Genomic DNA, 21,336 nt, shown 5'->3' with positions numbered 1-21,336 from the left:
TTAAAAACTCAAAAAAAAAAATCATCAACTTTATTAGAGATTAAGTGATTTAACATCGAATCAAAATCGCATTTAAGAATATTAAATCGAAGAAATATTTTATTTTATAAAAATAAAAATAAAAATTCAGATTTGGAAACACTTTCTCTGCTAAAATATATTAAATAATTATTCATGAATTTCTGTTTTTTAATTTTTTTTTTATCAAAAAATTTGTCCTCGTATTTTTCGTAAATTCACTAAATGGTTCAAAATATTTAGAATAAGAAGGAAAAGCCAGAATTATGACATCATATTTAAATATATATACTGTATATGTAAGTAAGTAAGTATACAGGACATGGGAATTAACGTACTAATATACTGTATATATAAGTACTACATGGAGGGATCTTATTATGGTAAATTTCCCCATGAGGGTCATTACAAACTTCATATTATCACGATAGTTAAGCATTATCTCATGATGCTTAATTTTATTTAACAATATTACTCAGGTGGTGGATTAATACTCAGCGACAGATTTGATCAGGCTTGATCCCTTCACGCAGTTAATAATCTCTGGACTGATTTTGTCCCAATACCTTGACCAAATCATTACGCCGCCATACTTTTCTGATTTCTTTATCTCAGGAAGAATTTCGTTGCAAATCTGGGTGGGGGTAGCAAACCCACTTCCTGCAGCTTGAGGAGATCCTGGTAATCCCACGAAGAAATATCGTGCATTTATATTCGACGTCCATACATTCCATGATGCAATAAGATTTTGACTATTCCCACTGTACTGACATGGAGGATTGTTGTAAAACTGAATCCAAACATAGTCGAACAGCCCTGTGTTAAGTGCAGCTCCAATGTTTGCATCAGGGAAGGGACACTGTGGAGCCGCCGATAGATACACCTTTCGTTGCGGTGTACTATGTTCATGCAGGTACCTAGCAAGATCGTCAAGATATGAACTTCGCGACTCCATGTCGAAATCAACGCCGTCCAATACAGCATCTCCGAACAGACGGTCGGAGGCGGATCCACCCAAGAAATTATTGTAAATATAATCGGCGAGATATTTAGCATCGCCAGCATCGGCGAGGGACTGACGCTGACCGTTTGCTCCACCAATGGAGATTAAGACCTTGATTCCTAGGTTTTGGCAAGCAGTGATCTCCGGGCCAATGAACTTGCAGTTGTTGATGGACGGAGTGCAGTGACCGGCAAGGTTAACATTAGGGGGTTGGTAGCTGCCGTACTCGTAAATGAAAGCTATGATGATATAGGAATAGAGGCCGCTGGTACAAGCCTGTGTTAGGGTTCCTTCGCGACCGTCTTGACCCCAGTAGACGGCTATGCCAGGTGATTCGCCATGGCAGGTTTGGAAGAAAGCTAGTAGAGGAAGAAGAAGAAGAAGAAGAAAAAGAGTGGTCGTAAGTCTAAAAGTATTTGCCATTTTGTTTTGATTTATTTCTTGGGTTTCCATCAACTTCTTTGTTGGGTATTTATAGACGCGAATCATTCCTTATGATGTATAATTAAAGCACGTGCTTTTTATAATTCTTTATAAAAATATAGTCTAATATTTTATTTATTAAAAAACAAAATAAATAAAAGACTTCTATTTTTTTGGCATGCATATTAATAAAAATTTAAAATTTATAAAATAATAATATAATTAATTTTTAATAATAAAATAATACAATATCACTTCTCTAATTAATAAATAATTATATTTAAAATATTTTTAAAAAATTAGATAAATTTACAAAATAATTCTAATTTATCACGTTAATTATCATGATTTTGACACGTGGCGTGGGCCCCCCATTTGTCCTTGTCGATCTCGATCATTCACTTTCTTAATTCTCCTACGTACATTGCGCCAGCTCCCATGTATGTCTTCATTCTTTTTCTAGGTTCATACAAATATTTTATTTATCTTTAATTGATTATTTGTACGAAAAATAGTAAGTAAATACATACATACATATATGTATATATGTATGTATATCAAGAAATTAAAGTTATACCATTTCAAATAAAATATCATTCAATTTCGGTTTATCCTTATCCCGACGAGCCTACTAACAATCACATATTATAAATCAACATGTGACGAGCATCTATACGAAGCTTGGACCATTCTCTCCCAACTCATGTGAGTTATCTCAAGAGATCAATATGTTCCGTCTAATTACGATAAGTGTCTCGAGCTTCTTGATACTTTAAGATAATATTAATAATAAAAGAGTTTGAAGAAATGTTATCGGTTTCAGCACTTTCGACAAAAACTTCCTTTTCCTTCTTCGAGACAACCCAAACAGTAGTTTAAAAGATTATATTTTCAACTACTTATGCCACGAGTAGTCAATAATTTTTTTACTTTCAACACTCGCACTCGACTTAAAAATACTGTCACATGGAGGAAATGCTTTATTTACTCAAGTAATAATAATAATAATAATAATAATAATAAATAATTATCATGTTAATTTTACCCATAAATAAAGTATTACTCGACTGTACTTTCACGTAACGTAATTTATTAATTTAGTTAGAGATTAATTTAAGAGATTTATATCTTTAAATTCTTTTTTTTTTAATAAAAGAATAGTATAAACTAAAGTTAAAAACAACGATTAAACAATCTATTAAGATAAATTTTAGCCTATAATCTCGTTTTTTCAAGTTCTATTTAACTATGAAAGCGTACTTGTGTAATGAATTTTACCTTTATTCTTTTAAAAAAATATATATATACCAACTATGATACATATTATTATACATATTATCCGATATTCAGAAATTTTTTTTTTTAATAATAAATTAAATGCCAAGATATTTATATTCATATATCAAGACAAATATATACATATATATATATATATATTCTTTACATTACCAATGTTTATCTTTACTGTTAATGTTAAATCATACTTAAATTGAGAGTTTTAAAATAAATTTTTTACAGGGGTACGAAATTCTATAATTAAATAATATTATTGTTATATAAAATCATAATTTCGGGGGTACGCTGGAATAATTTTGTGGTATTCAAGTAAGAGCTTATTACAACAATCAAGCATGTCCGCACTATACTAGGTTAGGTCCACGTCTATACATATACATCTACATACGTACGTGACAAATGGACGAATATATATATATATATATAAGCTACGTAAATCTATAAAACAGTTCCAAATTATCACGTTTTTTAAAAGACTTAATAGTGACATGTGCTAGCCATTATTATTTGGGCACGCGACACGGGTCCGGTCCAATTTGTCCGTCCATCTCCACCGTCCACTTTGTTCATTCTCATTAATTGCACCGACTTCCCAAAACTCTCTCTTTATTTTATTAGGTTTACATAATTTTCTATATTTAATTCGTTATTTTTGTGAAAAAATAAATAAACTGACTAAAAAATAAATATTATTCTATTTCGGATAAGATTTTTTATTTTTTTGGTGGCATTTTACGTGATAATAATTTGTAAATAAGTAATATAATATTTCAAACACAGTCTAGTTAGTGAATTTATTCAAATCTTAACTATATAGAATGAAAATACAATAAATAAAATAAGAACTTATGTAAAGATTATATTTTAATTTTTAAATAAAAAATTAAAATATAAGCATGAAACAATAATATAATAAATATCATCCTTGTTACTACAGTGTAAGCATAGTTCAGTCCAACACAACTAAAATGCGTACTGATAAAATATGACTGTAGTTTCTGAACCGTGGCCGAGCTCAGTTTTTCTCAGCCGAGGATATTCCCGTCTGCCTGGTACCACAAATTAGAGCAAATTTGATTTCAATCAAGCAAAGAAGCTTACAATCATATTGATCTCACTAAACCCGGTAAATGCTCTTTTTGGACATTTATAAGAAGCTTTTTCCCTACCAAGTTTCTAATAAAACTTACTGGGAAGCTATTAATCCTTAAAACAAGAATAGGAAAAAAAAACGATACCGAGTGATCTTGAAGAGGAGAAAACAATAAGACAGACGGAGATACTACCAATCTCAGAGCAGCTGCAAAATCCGAATACTTTTTCGTTTTTTTTTTTCTTTTTTAAAGGTTTGAAGTAATTCTGGTTGCTAGGAAGATAACTCAGTCTGATGAGTTACCTGTCCTCTGTGGCTTACACCTTTCGGACTTGGATATTATGCGTGGACTGGAATCGCCAGATAGGCTGTCTGCCACTCTGAACAAGTGCTACTTCTTCTCCCTCTTTCACCATTCCTTGTTTCTGTACATGACAAAGAGAAAAATATTATAACAGGGAAGCGCTAAAAGGAGTTTATTTGTTTATTGAAACAAAGATGCACAAGAGTTTAATTCCTTATGGAACCAAATCTGCACATTTGTCCAAGGTAGCTCTAATGCTCCGCACACGATAATGTAGTTCTAAACTTCTATCCCAAAACCTCAAGTACCATATTCCAATTCGTAACAATAAGAATGCTCCATTGCCCAAAGCAAGAAGAGCCTTTCACTGTTAAGGTTTACCATCAACATAGTTGATTTCAAAATATGGATCTGGGTTTTTCATAATATTATAAGATTTAAGAACGGAAAATAAAGAGGTTTTTAGGTACCATACGTAGACTATAGATATTATTACCACAAACTAATCGTCAGTTAGTTACATCATGGAACCTTAAAGATTCACTTGAAGTTGGTTTTAGTGAACAAGGAACAACTTTTGTTGAAAAGGATTTTCTATAGGTGAATTGAGTACTGAAACCTCACCTGCAGCAAACTTAGGGCCTTTGTAAAAGTTTCTTCAGCATCATCTAAAAACTCCATATATATGGGACACACTCCTTGATATAAAGCCAGTCTCTGCTGTATTGTTTTCCTGCATGACCATCAATACCATCGCATCAGGTCAAGCCTGTATAGACATATATTGCCTTTGCAAGCATTAGTGTAGCAAAGAATTGCCAAATAATACATTCACCACTAGACTCCAGCCTCCAATTTATTTTAAGGTCCAGCCAGCTATCATATATTTACAATTACTCAACTAAATCAGCTCAGATAGAATACAAAACTAAGAATACAAAATACATATGGGAAAATAATTATAAGAATTCATCAGGACTTTCTTTTTCTTACCACAGAACTTAGTTCAGACTAGAAAACTAAACATTAGCTTCTTTTTTCCTGTTTTACCTTATGTTAAATTATAATGACCTCGCCAAGATATATTAGGGATTCTCAGTCATAAGAAACTCACTCATTCGTGAAGGCAAATATAGTGCCAGAAGGTCGATAGTGGCTCAGAAGGATAGCCATGAAACCAGTTCTAGTGAAGACAACAATAGAGGTCCCAAGAGTGTTCGACATCATGGTTGCATGGTATGCAAACATCTCGCTCATATGATTCTACAGAGAACAAAAACTTCCCGTAAGTATTCAGGGTTAGACTTAAAATTTAGCAAAGAGCAGGAATAAAAATAAAGCATACAGAATCTGGGGAAAAGGCCACATGTATTATCTCACCTTGAAGGCTTGACCAAGGTTAGAAGGCATTCCACCACCAGAAATGGTTGCTTCTGTCCGTAATGCTACTGTATGCATAACTTTCACGGCCTTCAGTGGGAACCTGGAAGAAAAAGAAATTGCATAAATTGAAACAGATTCAGCTAGGAATCTGTTAGTAACATCTATCCAGCTTCGTGAAAAAGTCAAAAAATGCAACTCACTTTCCGTGAGCTGTTTCTCCAGAAAGCATTACAGCATCAGCACCCTCACGAACAGCAATTGCAATGTCTGATACTTCTGCTCGAGTAGGTGTTGGATGGACTATCATACTTTCGAGCATATTTGTTGCTACAATAACAGCTTTTCCCATGCTACGGCAAATCCTTATTATCTCTTCCTACACATTTCATACAGTTAACAGTTATGGATGTGAGATTCTGAAACATGAAATATTTGCTAGAAGATTATAGGACTTTGAACTTATTGTCCTCATCATCCTTCAGTAAAATGTACCTGCAGAAGAGGAACCTCCTCAATAGGGAGCTCTGCACCAAGATCACCTCTTGCAACCATTGCCTAAAACAAGAAGAGTAAAGATTTTGGCACTTCTTGCGTAAGTGTTAAATGAGAAATACCTAGATGGACATGGAGCCCCATAGGACATCAGAAAATTTTCAAATTTACTGTTGAATAACTGGACCGTATCTAACATCAAAAGAAAAAAGTCTTTCCTACCAATATAGAATTATTTTGCATTCGGTGCAGTTGTCATTTATACTGTCTAACTGTAAATAATAAATAAAATTTAAATACAATTCAACGATACAAATGAAGAGATTCAGGTGATCACCCCATCTGATGCTGTTATAATTGAATGCAAATTTGGTATAGAGTCTGCACTTTCAATTTTCACTATTACATGTATATCTGCACCACAGCCTGCCAAGTCAAATGCAAATTAGTTACAAATGAAGGATACAAATTAGATATTTAAGCAAGTATCAAAAATAAATTTAGGTATAAAGTTCATATCTGAACATTTACTTTGTAAATAATTCTTTAATTCATGAACCACTTGTGCATCTTTGACAAAGGAAACAGCATAAAAGTCTACTTTGTTGTCCACTCCAAATTTAATATCATCCCAGTCCTTCTCTGCAGAAAATCACAGTGAAGACTTAGTATTGAAGTGCAAAAATGTTCTAGTGTCACCTAATAAGTAATTCTCTGCTATCCCTCCTATCAGAAAAAAGAAATCATAATAGAAGGAATTAAAATAATCATAATAAAGTAGTAATCCAAGTCCTAACCAGTGATTGAAGGCAACGTTGCGCTCTTTCCTCGAACATTTAGATGCCGTCTAGACTTAAGCTCTCCACCATCAACAACTTCACATTTAACAGAATCTTCTGTCTTGGACTTCACTATCAATGACATCATACCACCTATGTTGTAAATTAAGAAACACTAGACCCTATTAGTGTTCGAATAAATCTTTTTCAAAAAACAAATGCATGAATCATGATAAGTGGTCTCCTTTAATAGAAAGATTATTATTATTATTATTATTATTATCATCATCATCATCATCATCATCATCATCATCATCATCATTACTATTATTATAAAAAATAAGCACCATGCAGAGAGTTCCAATTTCTTTCTATAACAGAAAGTTTCCCAGTAGTATACCATCAATAAGGAGCATGTCACCTACTGCTACATCATTAACAAAATCATCATAATTAACACTGACACAATCAGCTGTGCCAACCCCTCTCCGGATTGTAAAAGTGAACTCTTGCCCAGGGGCTAACATGATTGGTTGAGGCAAGTCCCCACTCCTAACCTCTGGACCCTGATAACAAGAAAATCATATCACAAAAGCAATAAATTAACAGACTCTCAATTGACAGAACATTTTGGAAACCCCAAACGAAGCATTTGTCATCACATGTTATGTAGAGGATAACTAGATAAAATATTGAAACTTGCCTTTGTGTCAAGCATGATCGCAATGGTATTGTCTTTGCTTTGTGCATTATATTCTTTAACTAAATCAATGACTTGCTGATGGGATGCATGGTCCCCATGAGACATATTCAAACGAGCAACATTCATTCCAGCCTCGGCCAGCTTCCATATCATTTCTCTTGTATTGGTTGAAGGACCAATTGTGCAAACAATCTTAGTCTTACGTCTAACTATTGGCTTAGACCACATTCCCACGGATGCTTCACCTACATGTTGCAATGCTCTTAAATCCTGAATCTGTTCACCTCTCTGTCAGAAATTGAAAAGAATGTTTAGTTACAACTTCTTGTTTACAATCAGATTACCATAAATATGCTCTTTCAAAGGCTTGTGATCTGAAACGGAAAACAAAACTGGCACCAGTTCAGTGCATGGAATTTACGTTTTCTCTGCCTTCTATTTCCTCTAACTTCAAGATAAACTAATCAAGAACAGAACTACTGCTGTGTTCTTTATTTTGACATGCTTACGACCACAACTGACCAAAACCTCCAATCGTCCCTCAGAACGTTGTTAGAAAAAAAATCCTCGAACAACCGGACTAAATTTCGGACAACGTGCCATAGTTAAAGCAACAAGCAACTAATCAAGAAATGAGCGATTCAAACACACCAATTAAGCATGGACAACAAAAACGAAAAACTCAGATCTTAAAAAAGGACCTATCACTACATTCCCTCGGCCGTCAAGGTTCAATATTAAAGCATCGCATTGCTTCCTACTTTTAAACAACTCCTCAGAAACCAAATGTAATCTGGCCTTTTATTTTACCCGTAGCCTTAAGGGGCAGCTCTTAACAAAATCGAATACCAGCTCTCATTTCCCTACCATTTCTCTACAGTTTATCCTCAATGAAACAAAAAAAAAAAGGATCAATAAGCAGGAGTAATAAAGACCTGAGGTATATCTTCAGGTGACACCGGAATGACCTCAGGCTCGGCACGAGCGGATCTCTTAGCAGTGATCCGAGAGCCACTAAGAAGGACTCTTCGGCCTTTATTCACCTCGCGTGCTAGCACCTTCGAAGCGAAACTTGCAGGCTTTATCTTCTCGACTCGTTCTTGCACAGATCCATGGCTAGGACTCAGCAACGAGCCCTGAATCGATCTAGTGGCTACCACCTGAGCCATTGCTTCAGAGAGGAGAGACAAACAAATTCTTTAGGGAGAAACTGGCGAAGAAACTGAAGAAGTTGCTTGCGTAGTAAAATGCAACCAGTGAGCTTTAATGGTCTTGTTGAAGCCGCTGAGCTGCGAGTATGGAAATTGGAGAAATCGCCGCTATGTTGGGCGGAGGTTTATATGAAGCTGGAAGAAGAAGAGCAGCCTAGTTCGTATCGAAAGAAATTGATTTGCGCTTCCTTTTTATTCAAAACGGTTTGGAATTTTGCATTTAATGGAAAAGTGTGGTTACTGTCAAGGAGATGCCAGACATATAATACGGCGTCGTTTACCGACTCGTAATTTTGGTATTTAAAACTCCTCTCCTCAAAACTACGACGTATTGGAAACCTCTCCAACTTTTTTGAGAGCAAGCTGGTATTTTTGGTGGCCAAAACGATAGAAACTCTCATGCAAGTTATAGTGTTAAACAACCATAGACAATACTCTATAAATTTTAGATTAAATATATAAAAAAATATTTTTATTTATTTAATTTCTAATTTACACTACCTTATATATTTGTGACTCCCATTTAATTAAATATAAAAATAAAATTAATTAATAAAGATAATTATATATATAATATCAGTCTTAAGGTTATTTAAAATAAAAATCATGGCGCTTTTCTATCAACAGGCCCATGAATGGATCATTATATGGATCTAAGCCCGAAGTCATCCTCTTGAGAGCGCGGGAAAATTTGCATCTAAAATGGCGCCATAGAAAACCTAAGGTTCTCAAATTACCAACCAGAATCCCCTACTCATCTTCTATCTTCGTCTATCTCCAGAGAATTTCATTGTTACTTCAGATCTGATTATTTCGCTACCGTTTAATGCTCTCGGTTTCTTCTCCGTTCATCGTTAAAACAAAAGGCTAACCCCATTGAAGCCATAACGGATAAAAAATGGAAATGGAGGGCTTATCCGCTATCTGTGCGGGTCTAGGCCTCGCGGCGGAGGACGATGGTGGCATGCGGATCGGATATGTTAAGGATGAATATTGCCTAGGTAATCTCTATCCGTTATATCCGAACAGTTAAAAAATTCAGTTGAAGATGCGGATTTTCTTATTAGTTTCGTTTTTGTGCTGGTAGATAATTTGAAGGATTTGCTGAGGTTTTTGAGGCGTGACGATCCTCAAACACGTGAAGTGTTTAAGCAAGTCTGCAAATGGAATATTGTGTCAAAGGATTTGATACCAATCATTGAACACTACCAAGACGATCGCAATTTGGTACTGAATGCTGGTAGGTGTGATTTTTTATGGCTTTTTCGTTTACTTCAAATCGGAGGACTGCTGAGTTTCATAACTGTTTAATTTTATTTATGCAGTGAAGATATTGGTGTTTCTTACCATGCCTATTGAGCCTTCTTCAAATGACATTCCGCTACAGATAGAGTACCTCTGGGGGTTGAAGTCTTCAATCACCCATTCTAACACTGTTGCAGTGGTAGTTTCTCTACTTGAAGGACCGCTTGAAAATTTGGAATGGTTGGTGGAAATCCTATTCATTGATTTCATAACTGTTCCATTTATATTTATTTTTCTCTAAGAGAAGATGGACAAGATTCCGGGAGTTAAATGTTAACTCCTTGGCCTAATCAGCTTGTAAACAAGTTCATACCTCTACTACTTGGTTTTAGAGCATGAAATCTTTTGTGCTTCTGCAAATTGAATTATAAGTTAGCCTGTGATTTATGGCTGTGTTTGGGGCATAGGATGTGGAATTCTTAGAATAGGTTATATTATTCTACCATATTTCAAATTCAATTGGAACAAGTGAAATTTTGAAGTGTATTATCTTAACTTAATCAATTTTTGAAGGGTTAAAATAATTGTGGACTCTAATTGATTCCACAGACAAAGGATTTTTCTTCCAAAGACAGTCTTTTTTATGCATGATCATATGCAGACTTTTGGTATCTGTATGTCACATTTGATGGAACAGTCTTTTCATCTATCTTATCGATCTGCTTGTTCATAGTCAAAATAATTCCTGGATTTCGGTTTCTTGTTCCTTGTCTTTCAGATGCATTTTGCTTTGTTTTGCTCTTATAATCATGAAGAGCTGATTCTATGCAGTGAAGCATTTACAGAGGATAACTGGAAACTAGCCCAGCTAGTACTCACTTTATTCAGGAACATTCTTGCCATCCAAGAAATTTCATCAATTCAGAAGGCTGGAGGATCCGCCTTCCAATACTTGTCACTCAGAGATAGATTTCTCGAGCTTTTGTTTCATGAGAATGTGATGGACTTAATAATAGTTGTGACTCAGCATATTGGTGGTTCGTCCGGTTATTTTCATGAAGATAACTTGCTTTTATTAGAAATTTACCATTACATATTTTTGGGTCAAGACTCAGAATTAATTGCCAAAGCTCATTCAGAGGGCTCCAAGGTTGGTGTTCCTTCATGTTTTTCTCTGCTGTCTTTTCTTGTAACACAGGGTTCATTTAACCTATCATCCCCAAACTTCGTACGATAGGTGAGGGAAGACAACAAAGCATCTCTTGATGGCCTGAAGTCCATTATGGAAGAGGAACAAGAGAAAAGAAAGCATTCCAGACTCCAGAATATGAATCGTCATTCGCAGTTTACTGGAACATTTACAAGGCTTGCAGTGGTATGAAGTTTTTCAGTGTGCTAATGCATGTGAGGGGTTTACTTGTAATATTTTGCTAACTGTTGCAGACTTCATGACAGGATGGTTCTAAAGCAGTGTTCAAAGGAAATCCCTCTTCTGTTTCTCTAAGTAGCACAGTTAAATCACATAAAGGTCATAGGCCTAGTAAAAGGATTGTTCAGGAACATGGACATTTGCCTTCAACAAAAAGCAAAATTTTGGAATTGCTCCATGACTTCATCAACCAGTTTCTGTCAGGCGGTTATAATGGCAAGTAACTTGATGAAATTGGCCATTTGTCTTGACTTTTATTTGCAATATCTTTTCACCTCAGCTTTTCTTTGGGATGCTAACATCGACATGTAAATCAAATACTCTTCAGTCTTGGTGCAGTCAATTTGTGATGATATCGAGAAGGAACATCATGCAATTCAGAACAGTGATATCATTGTTTTCTTCCAGGTTGCTCAGTTCATTACTTCTTTCCAGTATCACAAGTTTTTGACCTCTAAGGTGAATGTCCAAAATACTGTATCTCCTTTGGTGATTAGATGCATTTTATATCTATATAAAACCTTTTTGTGATTTATTTTCCTGTCTTATCTAGTCGAAAATTCTTCATTGTTCACTTTTGACCATGAACCAGCTTGAGTTAATTTTGAGCAATATCAGTTCTAACACCACTCAGACTTTAGATATTGTAGGACTCAAAAAGTAAAGATGAGTTGATTGGAAACTTAATGGAAAAGCTCAATAATCAAAAGGTTTTATAGGAAGGATACAAAAGCTTTTTTTTTCTAGAAGAGATATTTTTTGTAGTCATTCACTTAAGGATGTCAAAGTATTGTAATGGGAAACAAATTAGCACATGAATCATTGTATGCCGAGAGTCAGTGAGAAATAAATATTAATCTTTGACAACGAACAAATCCGAGTTATCAAACTTCATCCTTGTGCCTTAACTTAAGCAGAAAAAAAGAACTAATCAGAGCAGTTGGAAGTTTGTGCTAGAAGGATAAATGAAAAGAACTAGGTCTATACTTGAAACTATATTTAAGTCAGTGAGAAATGAATATTAGTTTTGGACAAAGAATAAATCTGAGTTATGAAACTTTATCCTTGTGCCTTTAACTTTGGCAGAGAAAAAGAACTAGTCAGAGAAGGTTGGAAGTTTGCGCTAGAAGGATAAATGACAAGAAAATAGGCCTATAATTGAAAGTATATTTGATAATATGATCCATCAAACTTCACGTCAATGTTGGATGAAGCTGCTAGAACTAGCCATTCTAGGTGGGAAGGCAGAACAAGAAAATTGTTCTGATTGTAGTCCATTTGTAGCTAATAAATTAATCACCAAAAAAGACAGTTTCAACCACCCAGGAGTATGTAAAATTTAACAGGAGATAAGCCAATCACACAGGTTTTTTTTTCAGTGTTTCTTCATATTATTTAGTTGTTAAATGATAATATAAGAATTTTATCTGTCTCTATGCGATAAAATCTTGCTAATGGCTTGCTGCAACTTTTCCATCCCGTGCTTGAGTTCTGCAGAATAGTGCCAAAAGCAATGCACTTATTTGATGTTTTTCCCTGCTTCCATGTTAGGTATACTGGTTTTGTTCTAGGCAATGGTTAATGCTAGTAGCCAAGCCATACAGCTTGAGGTGACAGACCCTGAGTTTACTTCTCTCTAATCATCAATGTGATGGAGGTTTCTTAAGTTACCTTAATGAGTTTACTTGGAATCCTATGTAGCTTTGGTCGGACTCATGTATCAATATTGTTCTGTTGACTGTTAAGGTATATTTTTTTATATTATAACTTTTTCTATTGTCTTATTGATGATATAATAGCCAACTGTGGAGCCACAAACATGTGAAACTTCCCCTGTTAAGCAAGCTGATGTCACCTATTTTAAGGGTGAGATCTGTGGACCAATTGCTGCGTCAATGAATGAATCAATGTTTTCACTTGTTATTTCGAGGTGGCGTAATGCTTTTGATGGCTTGAAGGAAACAAATAACTATAAGTTTTTGTCTGCAGCAAGCTCTCTCATGAAAACCATGGTAATACTCTTCCTTGTTTGGTGAAATCCTCTTATTTTGAATTAGAAAGAAATCCTCGTATGTTATTTATCATGCTCCATGTTGTGCTTTCACAAGATAAAACCCTTGTTTTTTAAAAAAATATTGTACCTGCATTTTGTACAAGAGAATCTTAGGTTGAACGCCTTTGTTGAGTTTTAATTAGTGGTGCTGAAGTAAGAAAAGAAAATAGTTGTTTTTAATTCTTTTATCTTCTTTGCTAATGCAGATCTACATGCTAGATCTGGTGCTTAAGTTATTGCCAGAAGCTTCTAAGGAGCCTCAGACAACTCGCATCCTTCTTTACAAGCTTTTCTATGATCAGACCGAACAAGGAATGACTCATTTCCTCTTGAACCTTATCAAAACATTTGACACTCATAGACAACCCAAAAGGTTTTTCTTATTCCTTCACCTGAAGAAGGCTTGTTTTTTATTCTTTTGGCTTCTTGTAGCATGCATCTTTGACAAAGATTATCTGGCTTTTGGCATGTAAAAATGTTTTTTATTTTTTATTTCATAAATTCATATACTTATCTATGCATAAAAATACGCATATGGTAGCTTGTATATCTGTTGAGCTTAAGTATGAATAAGAAGAGCCTTTTAGATACCATTGGAAACAGTTTTTTGTTCCTTTCTCATTCATTTCATATTTTTGCTGTTATTTTTAAACGTTGTTTGCATCTTAACTACTGCACGTGTTAAACGTATATGAATTTTGGGAAATGAAAACTAAAGATTGTTTCAGGAAATGAATTCTTAACATGGTAGAGAATAAAGTGGTTTGGTGTATGTTATAGGATGTCACGATTGGCAGTCAACTATATATAAGCTTCTAAGTGCTGCGAGTGAGTACATCATGGATTCTTGTTGATTGATGCTCAGGAAGCCCTATCTTAATCTAATATGCTCAGCTGCTTATTTCATTCTGCCTAGAAGTGTTGGATGGATATGTATGTGCCCTAGAATGATTTAGTGATTATTGTTTGCACTCTTTAAAAGTCCTGTCCAAGTGCTTTCATGCCTGCTTCAGGGGAAAGAAAGTTGCATAGGATAAGAATTGTGTCGATGAACCAATCTAAAAGCAAATAAGCTAAGGTTTTCTTTTGTTTTTCTTTTATGTGTAGTAGTTCTTTTAGTAGTATTTTACTAAATGTTGTTGTTGAAACTCGCTCTGATTTATTTGCAGGTCTTAGATCTGTCACGTTCATTTTTTTTAAGCATGTGTCTTTCCGTTTTACTGAACCAGAGTAGTCATCTGACAAACACCAATTTGCATGTTTGTCTATGAATGCTCCCGAGTATGAATTCTGCTTGTGCTTTTTGTGACAATATAATATGTCAATTTGATTGATCTTATTGGCTCGAGTGTCTTAGTACTGGTGCTATTTTCATTGCTTTTTCAGTGATCTTGCAGACTTGGTTGGCATGATATATGTAATTTTATGCCTTATGGAGAATCTTCAAGCACGCGATACATTAAGGGTATGTTTTGCTTTCACATACATGGTAATTCTATCACTAGTGTATCTTCTTGACATCATGTTCTTGCTTTACACTTCATCTCTTTACAATATTCTTCTGTATATTAATGATGCTTTCAGTCAGAAGTTACAATTTAAATACTCCTTTTATATTAAGGTTTCTAAAAAGTCAAGGGCAGGCAAAAAGAAGAGAGTACCAATCAGCAGGGAGGAAGGTGACGATAAACGATCTGGAGACCATCCTCCTACTTTAAATGACAGCAATATTTTAACTACCGAACAAGCAACTGATTTTAGCACTTCAAGGAAGGACAAGTCTGTAAAGACGACAACCGATGGGGAGAAAAATACAAGCAGCTCCATTCTACCTGATGAACCTAGAATGTCTGCATCAGAAGTTGGAGGCAATTTGTTGCAGATGGATACCAAAATGTCCAATCATATGGATGATCTTTGTTGCAGCATTTATGAATCTTCTAGTGACGAGCAACCTGCTGTGACTAATGAAGTTGATTTTAAGGTGTCTACTTTCGTTTCAGGTTTTGCAAACAGCAGCATCATTCAAAACCTGTGCTGGTTGCTTAAGTTTTATAAGACCAATTCCATTCAAACAAATGACTACATCGTAGCCATACTGCGGAGGGTAACTGATGAGCTTGAGCTCTCTCCAATGCTCTACCAGGTTGGTCGGTGAATATTTTTCCTCCTTGAGAATATTGAATAGATATGTATATGCGTATATAGTTTAGGAATTTGGATTATTTTTTAAAAGGTGGTATTCTTGACTATTGAACTTCCATATACAAACATCTCAAGTGTCTATTACTTTTGGACAAAATATGCAGTTATCTCTCCTCTTGACTTTCCACGACATCTTGGATGAGCAGAAATCTTGTCCATCCAAGGATTATGCGAATATTGTTGATTTCCTGACAAGTTTAGTCAGAAAAATGCTAAGAAAAATAAGGAATCAGCCCCTACTTTTTGTAGAATTGCTCTTCTGGAAGACTCGGAGAGAATGTCATTACATTGATGCAGAATATTTGTTACATGAACTTGGCGCTCTGAAGAGAGATATTAGAAATAAAGAAGATATTTCAGAAAATGGAGAAATTAGTTCATCACAAACCAAGGTATGGGCTAACAGAAGCATAGCAGACGCATTGGGCGAGGATGAAGCTGATGTTATTATATCTCATGACCTTCAAAATCAGAAGTAAGATGTCTTTATTAAGCTTCTAATTTAATTTTCATCATTTACATTCACCCTTTTATGTTCATCCATAAAACTTTGTGTGTAACTAAGTAAAATCATATTGCACCTTGTTTTTAGGTTCTTAGACTGTGTCTGGTTTATCTGCCCTTATCTATCTTAATTAGTAGATCATCTTCCCCCTCTCCCTCCCGACATTCCTAACCTTCTATATAATTGAAGTTATATTATCATCAATACCCTCCCCCATCCCCACCTCCCTCAAAATGGATGAAGAATCATTGCAATGCATACATCACATCTACTTCAAATAGTGCCACTAATTAGAAAAAAAGTCTAAATTACTGACATATTTTGATATGATTTTTTTTCAATAGCGAAATTATCTGATAAATAAAATCCTTTTTCCCTTCTGGTGCAGTAGGGAAAGTTGTGCAGAACATGACTCTGAGAAGGCTTGTCAAAGAAAGAGAAGACTTGTCATCAGTGATGAAATGGAGACTAAAATCAAGGACCTCTATGATAAGTATGTTGGATTTAACCTGGATATTTGCTGCCAAGAGTATACTGTTCTTTAAAATTAGAAGCAATTAGACAAATTAACACAAAAGTTATACAAATAAGTTTGTGAGCATAGTTGCCATATGGCTAGCGATCACAGCTTGTGATTCTCTGTATTGATGAGCTGATCATATGTTTGGTTTTTTCTCTAACTTTTTGACTCATCAAGTGCTATTCATTAGTAGTCTTTGAACATTTGAACTGAATCAATTTGATAAACATGGTTGTCACAGGTTTAAAGATGATGGGAATTGTTATCATCTCATTGCTGAATCCTTAGATCCTGATGGTAGAGTTTCAGCTGCTCAAGTTTCGAACAAGCTAAAGCAGTTGGGACTTGGTGTTTCCCGAAAGAAAAGGATGCGAAATGCTGATGGTTATTTTTCTGCTAATCCTAATCAGCATAAGGTAGATGGACATATGGTGCAAAGTGAAAGCATCCTCCAGGACTCAAATGTCCTAGAACGAAGTTCGTCAACACAGCCTACGTAAGTGTTCAGAAATTCTTAATGTATATAACTTTTGGGAGTTTTTATTTCTTTTCTGCTTTGAACTGAATTTCTCATTCCTTTGAACAGGCACACCAGAAAAAGAGTGAGTGCTTTCAACAAAGATCAGGAGGCAATGATTAAAGATTTGTTTGAACAGTAAGTATGAGATAACTTCCTTTTTACATCCTTAAATTTTTAGGGTCAAATCTAGTGGATTGATGACCTTGCTAATCTCTATAGTCTTTCCACATTTTATCCCCCATTTTATTGCTAAAATAACTGTAATACAGTGTTGTTGCTATTTTTATCATTTATGTCTTGTCTACCTTGAAAGATTAACTTCAAATGCTTTATTGAGAAAATTAATTTTAAAATATGTGGATTAGCCTTTTTGTATTTGTTGGATGAAATACATGACTTGGATTTTCTTCTCTTTGCAGGTTCAAAGATCAGAAGAGGTGCAGCTACTTGATTGCAAATGCATTGAGTGCTGACACTAAATTCACCGCGGCCCAAGTTTCTCGTAAACTGAAGCAGCTTGGTTTACTTGTCCCTTGGAAAGGGAAAGCTAAAGCCAACATGCAACTGAGAGATGAAGAAGATGGTGACTTTTATGCAGATAGAGGATTCAACTCTGACGATGAAACATTGTTAGCCTTCAGGAACAGGTAAACCAGCACATATATTTCTAGATCAAGCTTCTGGAGATCCACGAGAAATTACTTGGTTCATGTATATATTTCGTTCTATAATTTCCTTCATTCTGCACTTTTCACTTTGATGGCTTCTTTACTTGCCCACTGTCACCTGGACAAGTAATGGGATTAGGGTCCAGTCTGTTCTTGCATTCCAATATATTCAATCGGCCACGGCTTTTCCTTTTTTATCCTATTTATAGCTGCATCTCTCTCTCTCTCTCTCTCTCTCCATTCTCTTTGACTGATTATTCAATGCAACTGGGCATAGCTGGTGTTACAGAAACCCTAAACCAGAGAATGTGTATGTGGGTGGTTGTGTATTTTCTCTTATCTCAAATACTGTTCCCGCAGCCCACTTTCTGAGTTCCTTATTGACAACACATGTCATGCAAAGAGATAGTATTGTATTTTATGAAGAAAAGTTCATTGATATAATTCTAAATCTTCTCATGTTATAAATATATGAAACTCAGTAGTCCATCTTTTCATTTATTTTTCTTTAGGGGCAAGGGCAAGAGTAGTGGTAGATTGCCTGATCAGGAGTTACCTAATCCAAATATGGAAGATAAAATGACAAATAGTTCTGATGATAAAACTCTAAGCTCTGTCCTCAAGTAAGTCTCTCTTCCTCCCCATAGAATGAAAATAATGTTGATGCTAGGACTGAATCCCAAATGGGGTTAACTTTTTGTCATAATTACTATATATTTTCTTTTCCTTTGATCCACAGTTAGAGTTTGTACTTTGATGGAACAACAATACAATTTTTCCATTCACATACGATTTATTTTTGTCACAGACTGCATAATGATTATTTTGTTATATCATGAATGATATAATTTGACCACAAGTTTTTTGGCATTGACCTGTTAAAATATCCTAGAGTTTCCACTGCACTTCTGTTCTGCTGTCTTTCTTAAGATTGTTTATCTTTTGGGCATAGGAAAACGAGGAAACTCCCTTCAAATGCTGACGATGAGAAGCTCACAGCAATCCCGAGAGAAAGGGAAATTGTTAAAACAATCTCTGGAGATGGATGTACTAAAGTTAATACAGAGAGGTATAAGCATCCTGCAAAATATTTTTTGCCATTGAATCTCATTCTACTAGTTCTACCATCTGAAATTGATTCCTAGAATTACATGAAGACAGGTAATCTAAAACTTATTGGGTTCGTCTTTTCCTTTTTTCATGTTAGATTGAGTTTAACAGTGCAGTTCATGACGAAATTAGATAGGAGCGGGGAACTTTGTTAGTTTACTCTACATAACTGGATAAGTGCATGCTGAGTTATTCTTCAGCGTATCTAAGAAAATCAGCGCCAAGTAACCACCTATTTGATGAGCTCTCATCTTCTATGGTGAATAATCTAATAAATCGATTATGATAGTTTTCAGATCAAGACTTCTATCTAAATTATTTAAGAGTATATTTGCATCAATTCTAGGAATTTTGCGGAATTAATTTGCAAATCCACACTTAGGGTATGTTTGGAAGAAATCTAAAAAGTTTTTAAAATTTATTTGTAAATTTGCACTTTGATTAACTAAAAAATGATATAAAATTTATTAGAAGAATAAAAAGTTGACTTTACATGGGATTTTCACGTGTAAAGTGGAACAGTACCATTTTAAATTAATTAGAATGCTTGCTTTAATTCTAAATGAAATTCCGTGAGTCAGTTTTTGGGGGTCTTTTTATCATTTTTATTGCATAATTGTAAATGGATTTCAAATAATTTCCTACTTGTTCAATAACGTTAATTCAACTGGTAGAAGATGTAAACTCTATTAAAATGTGATCTAAATTGATCTCGTATTTCTAAATCAGGAATACGTCCGTTGGGACCAGCCAGATGGATGTCTGGGATGCCAAGAAGAACAGGTCTTCCTTCAGTCTCAGGCAGGAAGGCATTTCGGAAACAGAAGCTGATAGCAGCATCAAAACCAATCTGCCAGTATCATCATCAACAGAAATTTTGGAACATGAACAATTAGATGATGATGATGATGATGATGAGTTAGCAGATTCAGGGGATGATCTACCCCAAAATGAATCAAATCAAACTGCTGCCATAAATAGGAAGAAGCTTAGGTTGGTAATTGATTTTGAAGACGACGATTAGGATGTCTAAACCAAACAAGGCCGGCGATCCACCTTCACACTTAAGGTGCTGCTCTTTTCTTGTTTCATACAACAATAACTTATCGCGAAAGCTTTTTTCGTGAACTGAATCAAATGTAAATGAAAATCAGTTTGGATCGTACTTTTTAACTGCTAACGAGTTTAATACTCATTTCTTTTCAGGCTTCCATGAATCTGACATCAACCTACACTATAAAATTAATCTCACAAAAACTGTGTTTTTTTGTGGAAAAAAAAAATAATGTTATTTTCTGTTTCTTTTATTTAACAATAGCCTGTTTTTCTGTGTGTATATATGAGGAGAGAAACTTGGGATGCGTTCAATCTGGTTTCTTTCTGCTCCAATTGGCTTGTAAGCAAGTTCAATTATAAACTTCTCCTAGATTTTTGGTAAATTAAACTAACAATGAAACAAAAATTTGAAATTACATTGTAAATTGAATTGACGGGTAATTCATGAACTAAAATGGTAATCTATTTTTTAAAAAAAAATAAAAAGTTGGAGCAATAACCCTTCGTGAAAATGCACCAATCTCGAGACTCATTTTAAATAAATAACAAAATATTAATATAGGTGCATAACCCAACTTTATTCTCAAATAACATTTGTTTAAATTCATAATAATAAATAGATTAGAGACAAACATAACCAATACCAAGTCCTACTTCTTCAAAAAAATTTGTCTTGGCTAAATTGACTACCAAGGACTGTAGCACCAATTGAAAAGCCAGCAGCAGCAAAGACCCGCCAAGCTGAAAGTTAATCAGAGTAAAAACCAGTCAATTACATTCAATGAAAAATGGTAATTACTTTTTAATTAATAATAAATACATTTCTAATTACCATCCGTTGCAAAAACGATCTTCGGAGTTCTGTGTCGGCGGCTGTGGCCGTTGGGCACGAGAGTAAGGCGGTATCGTTGGATTTTGCGGTGGTTGCGGGACAGAAACTTTCCCCTGAGGCTGAGGTGCGGGCGGAGGATATACCGGCGGAGCATAACTTTGAACCGGTTGAGAATAATACTGAGCTGGTTGAGGATAATATTGAGCAAGCGATGGATTATTTTCGGATCCATTATTTGTACCACCTACGTCAATAATCAATATATTATGTTCGATACATAAAAATTTCGAAGCTTAAATTACTATCATTTTCACATTGTTAAAAAAAAAAACAATTATAAATAACATTTTCATATAACAAAATAGGACCCAAAATTTTTTATATGGGTAACAAGTTAATCAAATAAAAACCATGATTTAGAAAATATAAATGTGTATATATATATATATCTATATGTATATGTATATATGTATGCATATACACACCTT

General features: G+C 34.7%; 3 protein-coding genes and 1 long non-coding RNA gene across 8 annotated transcripts; 1 reads left to right on the top strand and 3 right to left on the bottom strand.

Moving 5' to 3' along the window:
* Window positions 1-347: 347 nt before the first annotated feature.
* LOC110823432 (hevamine-A-like) lies at window positions 348-1,466 on the bottom strand. Its single transcript, XM_022053811.2, has one exon. It carries the CDS (start codon window positions 1,442-1,444, stop codon window positions 506-508), a length of 939 nt encoding a protein of 312 aa, XP_021909503.2. The 5' UTR covers window positions 1,445-1,466; the 3' UTR covers window positions 348-505.
* A 2,165-nt stretch (window positions 1,467-3,631) lies between these two features.
* On the bottom strand, window positions 3,632-8,807 carry PKP-BETA1 (plastidic pyruvate kinase beta subunit 1). 2 transcript variants are annotated; one of them, XM_088211515.1, is made up of 13 exons: window positions 8,430-8,807; window positions 7,495-7,782; window positions 7,192-7,357; window positions 6,810-6,944; window positions 6,544-6,654; window positions 6,350-6,438; window positions 6,013-6,075; window positions 5,721-5,896; window positions 5,518-5,620; window positions 5,252-5,400; window positions 4,762-4,870; window positions 4,137-4,258; window positions 3,632-3,789 (listed from the first exon to the last, which is right to left on the bottom strand). In XM_088211515.1, the coding sequence occupies exons 1-12, from the start codon at window positions 8,661-8,663 to the stop codon at window positions 4,151-4,153; spliced, it is 1,731 nt and encodes a 576-aa protein (XP_088067641.1). In that variant the 5' UTR covers window positions 8,664-8,807; the 3' UTR covers window positions 3,632-3,789; window positions 4,137-4,150. The 2 variants fall into 2 exon arrangements, with proteins under 2 accessions (XP_088067641.1, XP_088067640.1); XM_088211514.1 differs by lacking the exon at window positions 3,632-3,789 and having other exon boundaries at window positions 4,058-4,258.
* Window positions 8,808-9,378: 571 nt separating this feature from the next.
* ATIM (timeless family protein) lies at window positions 9,379-20,328 on the top strand. 4 transcript variants are annotated; one of them, XM_088211362.1, is made up of 20 exons: window positions 9,380-9,706; window positions 9,793-9,945; window positions 10,031-10,190; window positions 10,782-11,100; window positions 11,188-11,325; window positions 11,406-11,595; window positions 11,708-11,838; window positions 13,179-13,391; window positions 13,639-13,805; window positions 14,819-14,897; window positions 15,054-15,578; window positions 15,742-16,112; window positions 16,531-16,635; window positions 16,904-17,158; window positions 17,249-17,317; window positions 17,602-17,829; window positions 18,363-18,473; window positions 18,803-18,919; window positions 19,690-20,029; window positions 20,167-20,328. In XM_088211362.1, exons 1-19 carry the CDS (start codon window positions 9,604-9,606, stop codon window positions 19,982-19,984), a joined length of 3,729 nt encoding a protein of 1,242 aa, XP_088067488.1. In that variant the 5' UTR covers window positions 9,380-9,603; the 3' UTR covers window positions 19,985-20,029; window positions 20,167-20,328. The 4 variants fall into 4 exon arrangements, with proteins under 4 accessions (XP_088067490.1, XP_088067488.1, XP_088067489.1 ...); XM_088211363.1 differs by lacking the exon at window positions 20,167-20,328 and having other exon boundaries at window positions 16,534-16,635; window positions 19,690-20,133; XM_022053391.2 differs by lacking the exon at window positions 20,167-20,328 and having other exon boundaries at window positions 19,690-20,133.
* Window positions 20,329-20,575: 247 nt separating this feature from the next.
* On the bottom strand, window positions 20,576-21,246 carry LOC110823527 (uncharacterized). Its single transcript, XR_002541427.2, has 2 exons — window positions 20,849-21,246; window positions 20,576-20,757 (listed from the first exon to the last, which is right to left on the bottom strand). It is a non-coding gene; the product is annotated as an uncharacterized LOC110823527 (long non-coding RNA).
* Between the last annotated feature and the right edge of the window lie 90 nt (window positions 21,247-21,336).

Source organism: Carica papaya, chromosome 9, assembly GCF_054855325.1.
Source record: "Carica papaya isolate Zhongbai chromosome 9, ASM5485532v1, whole genome shotgun sequence".
NCBI lineage: Eukaryota > Viridiplantae > Streptophyta > Magnoliopsida > Brassicales > Caricaceae > Carica > Carica papaya.
The sequence above is the reverse complement of the archived record's forward strand: the minus strand, read 5'-3'. Positions and strand labels throughout refer to the sequence as shown.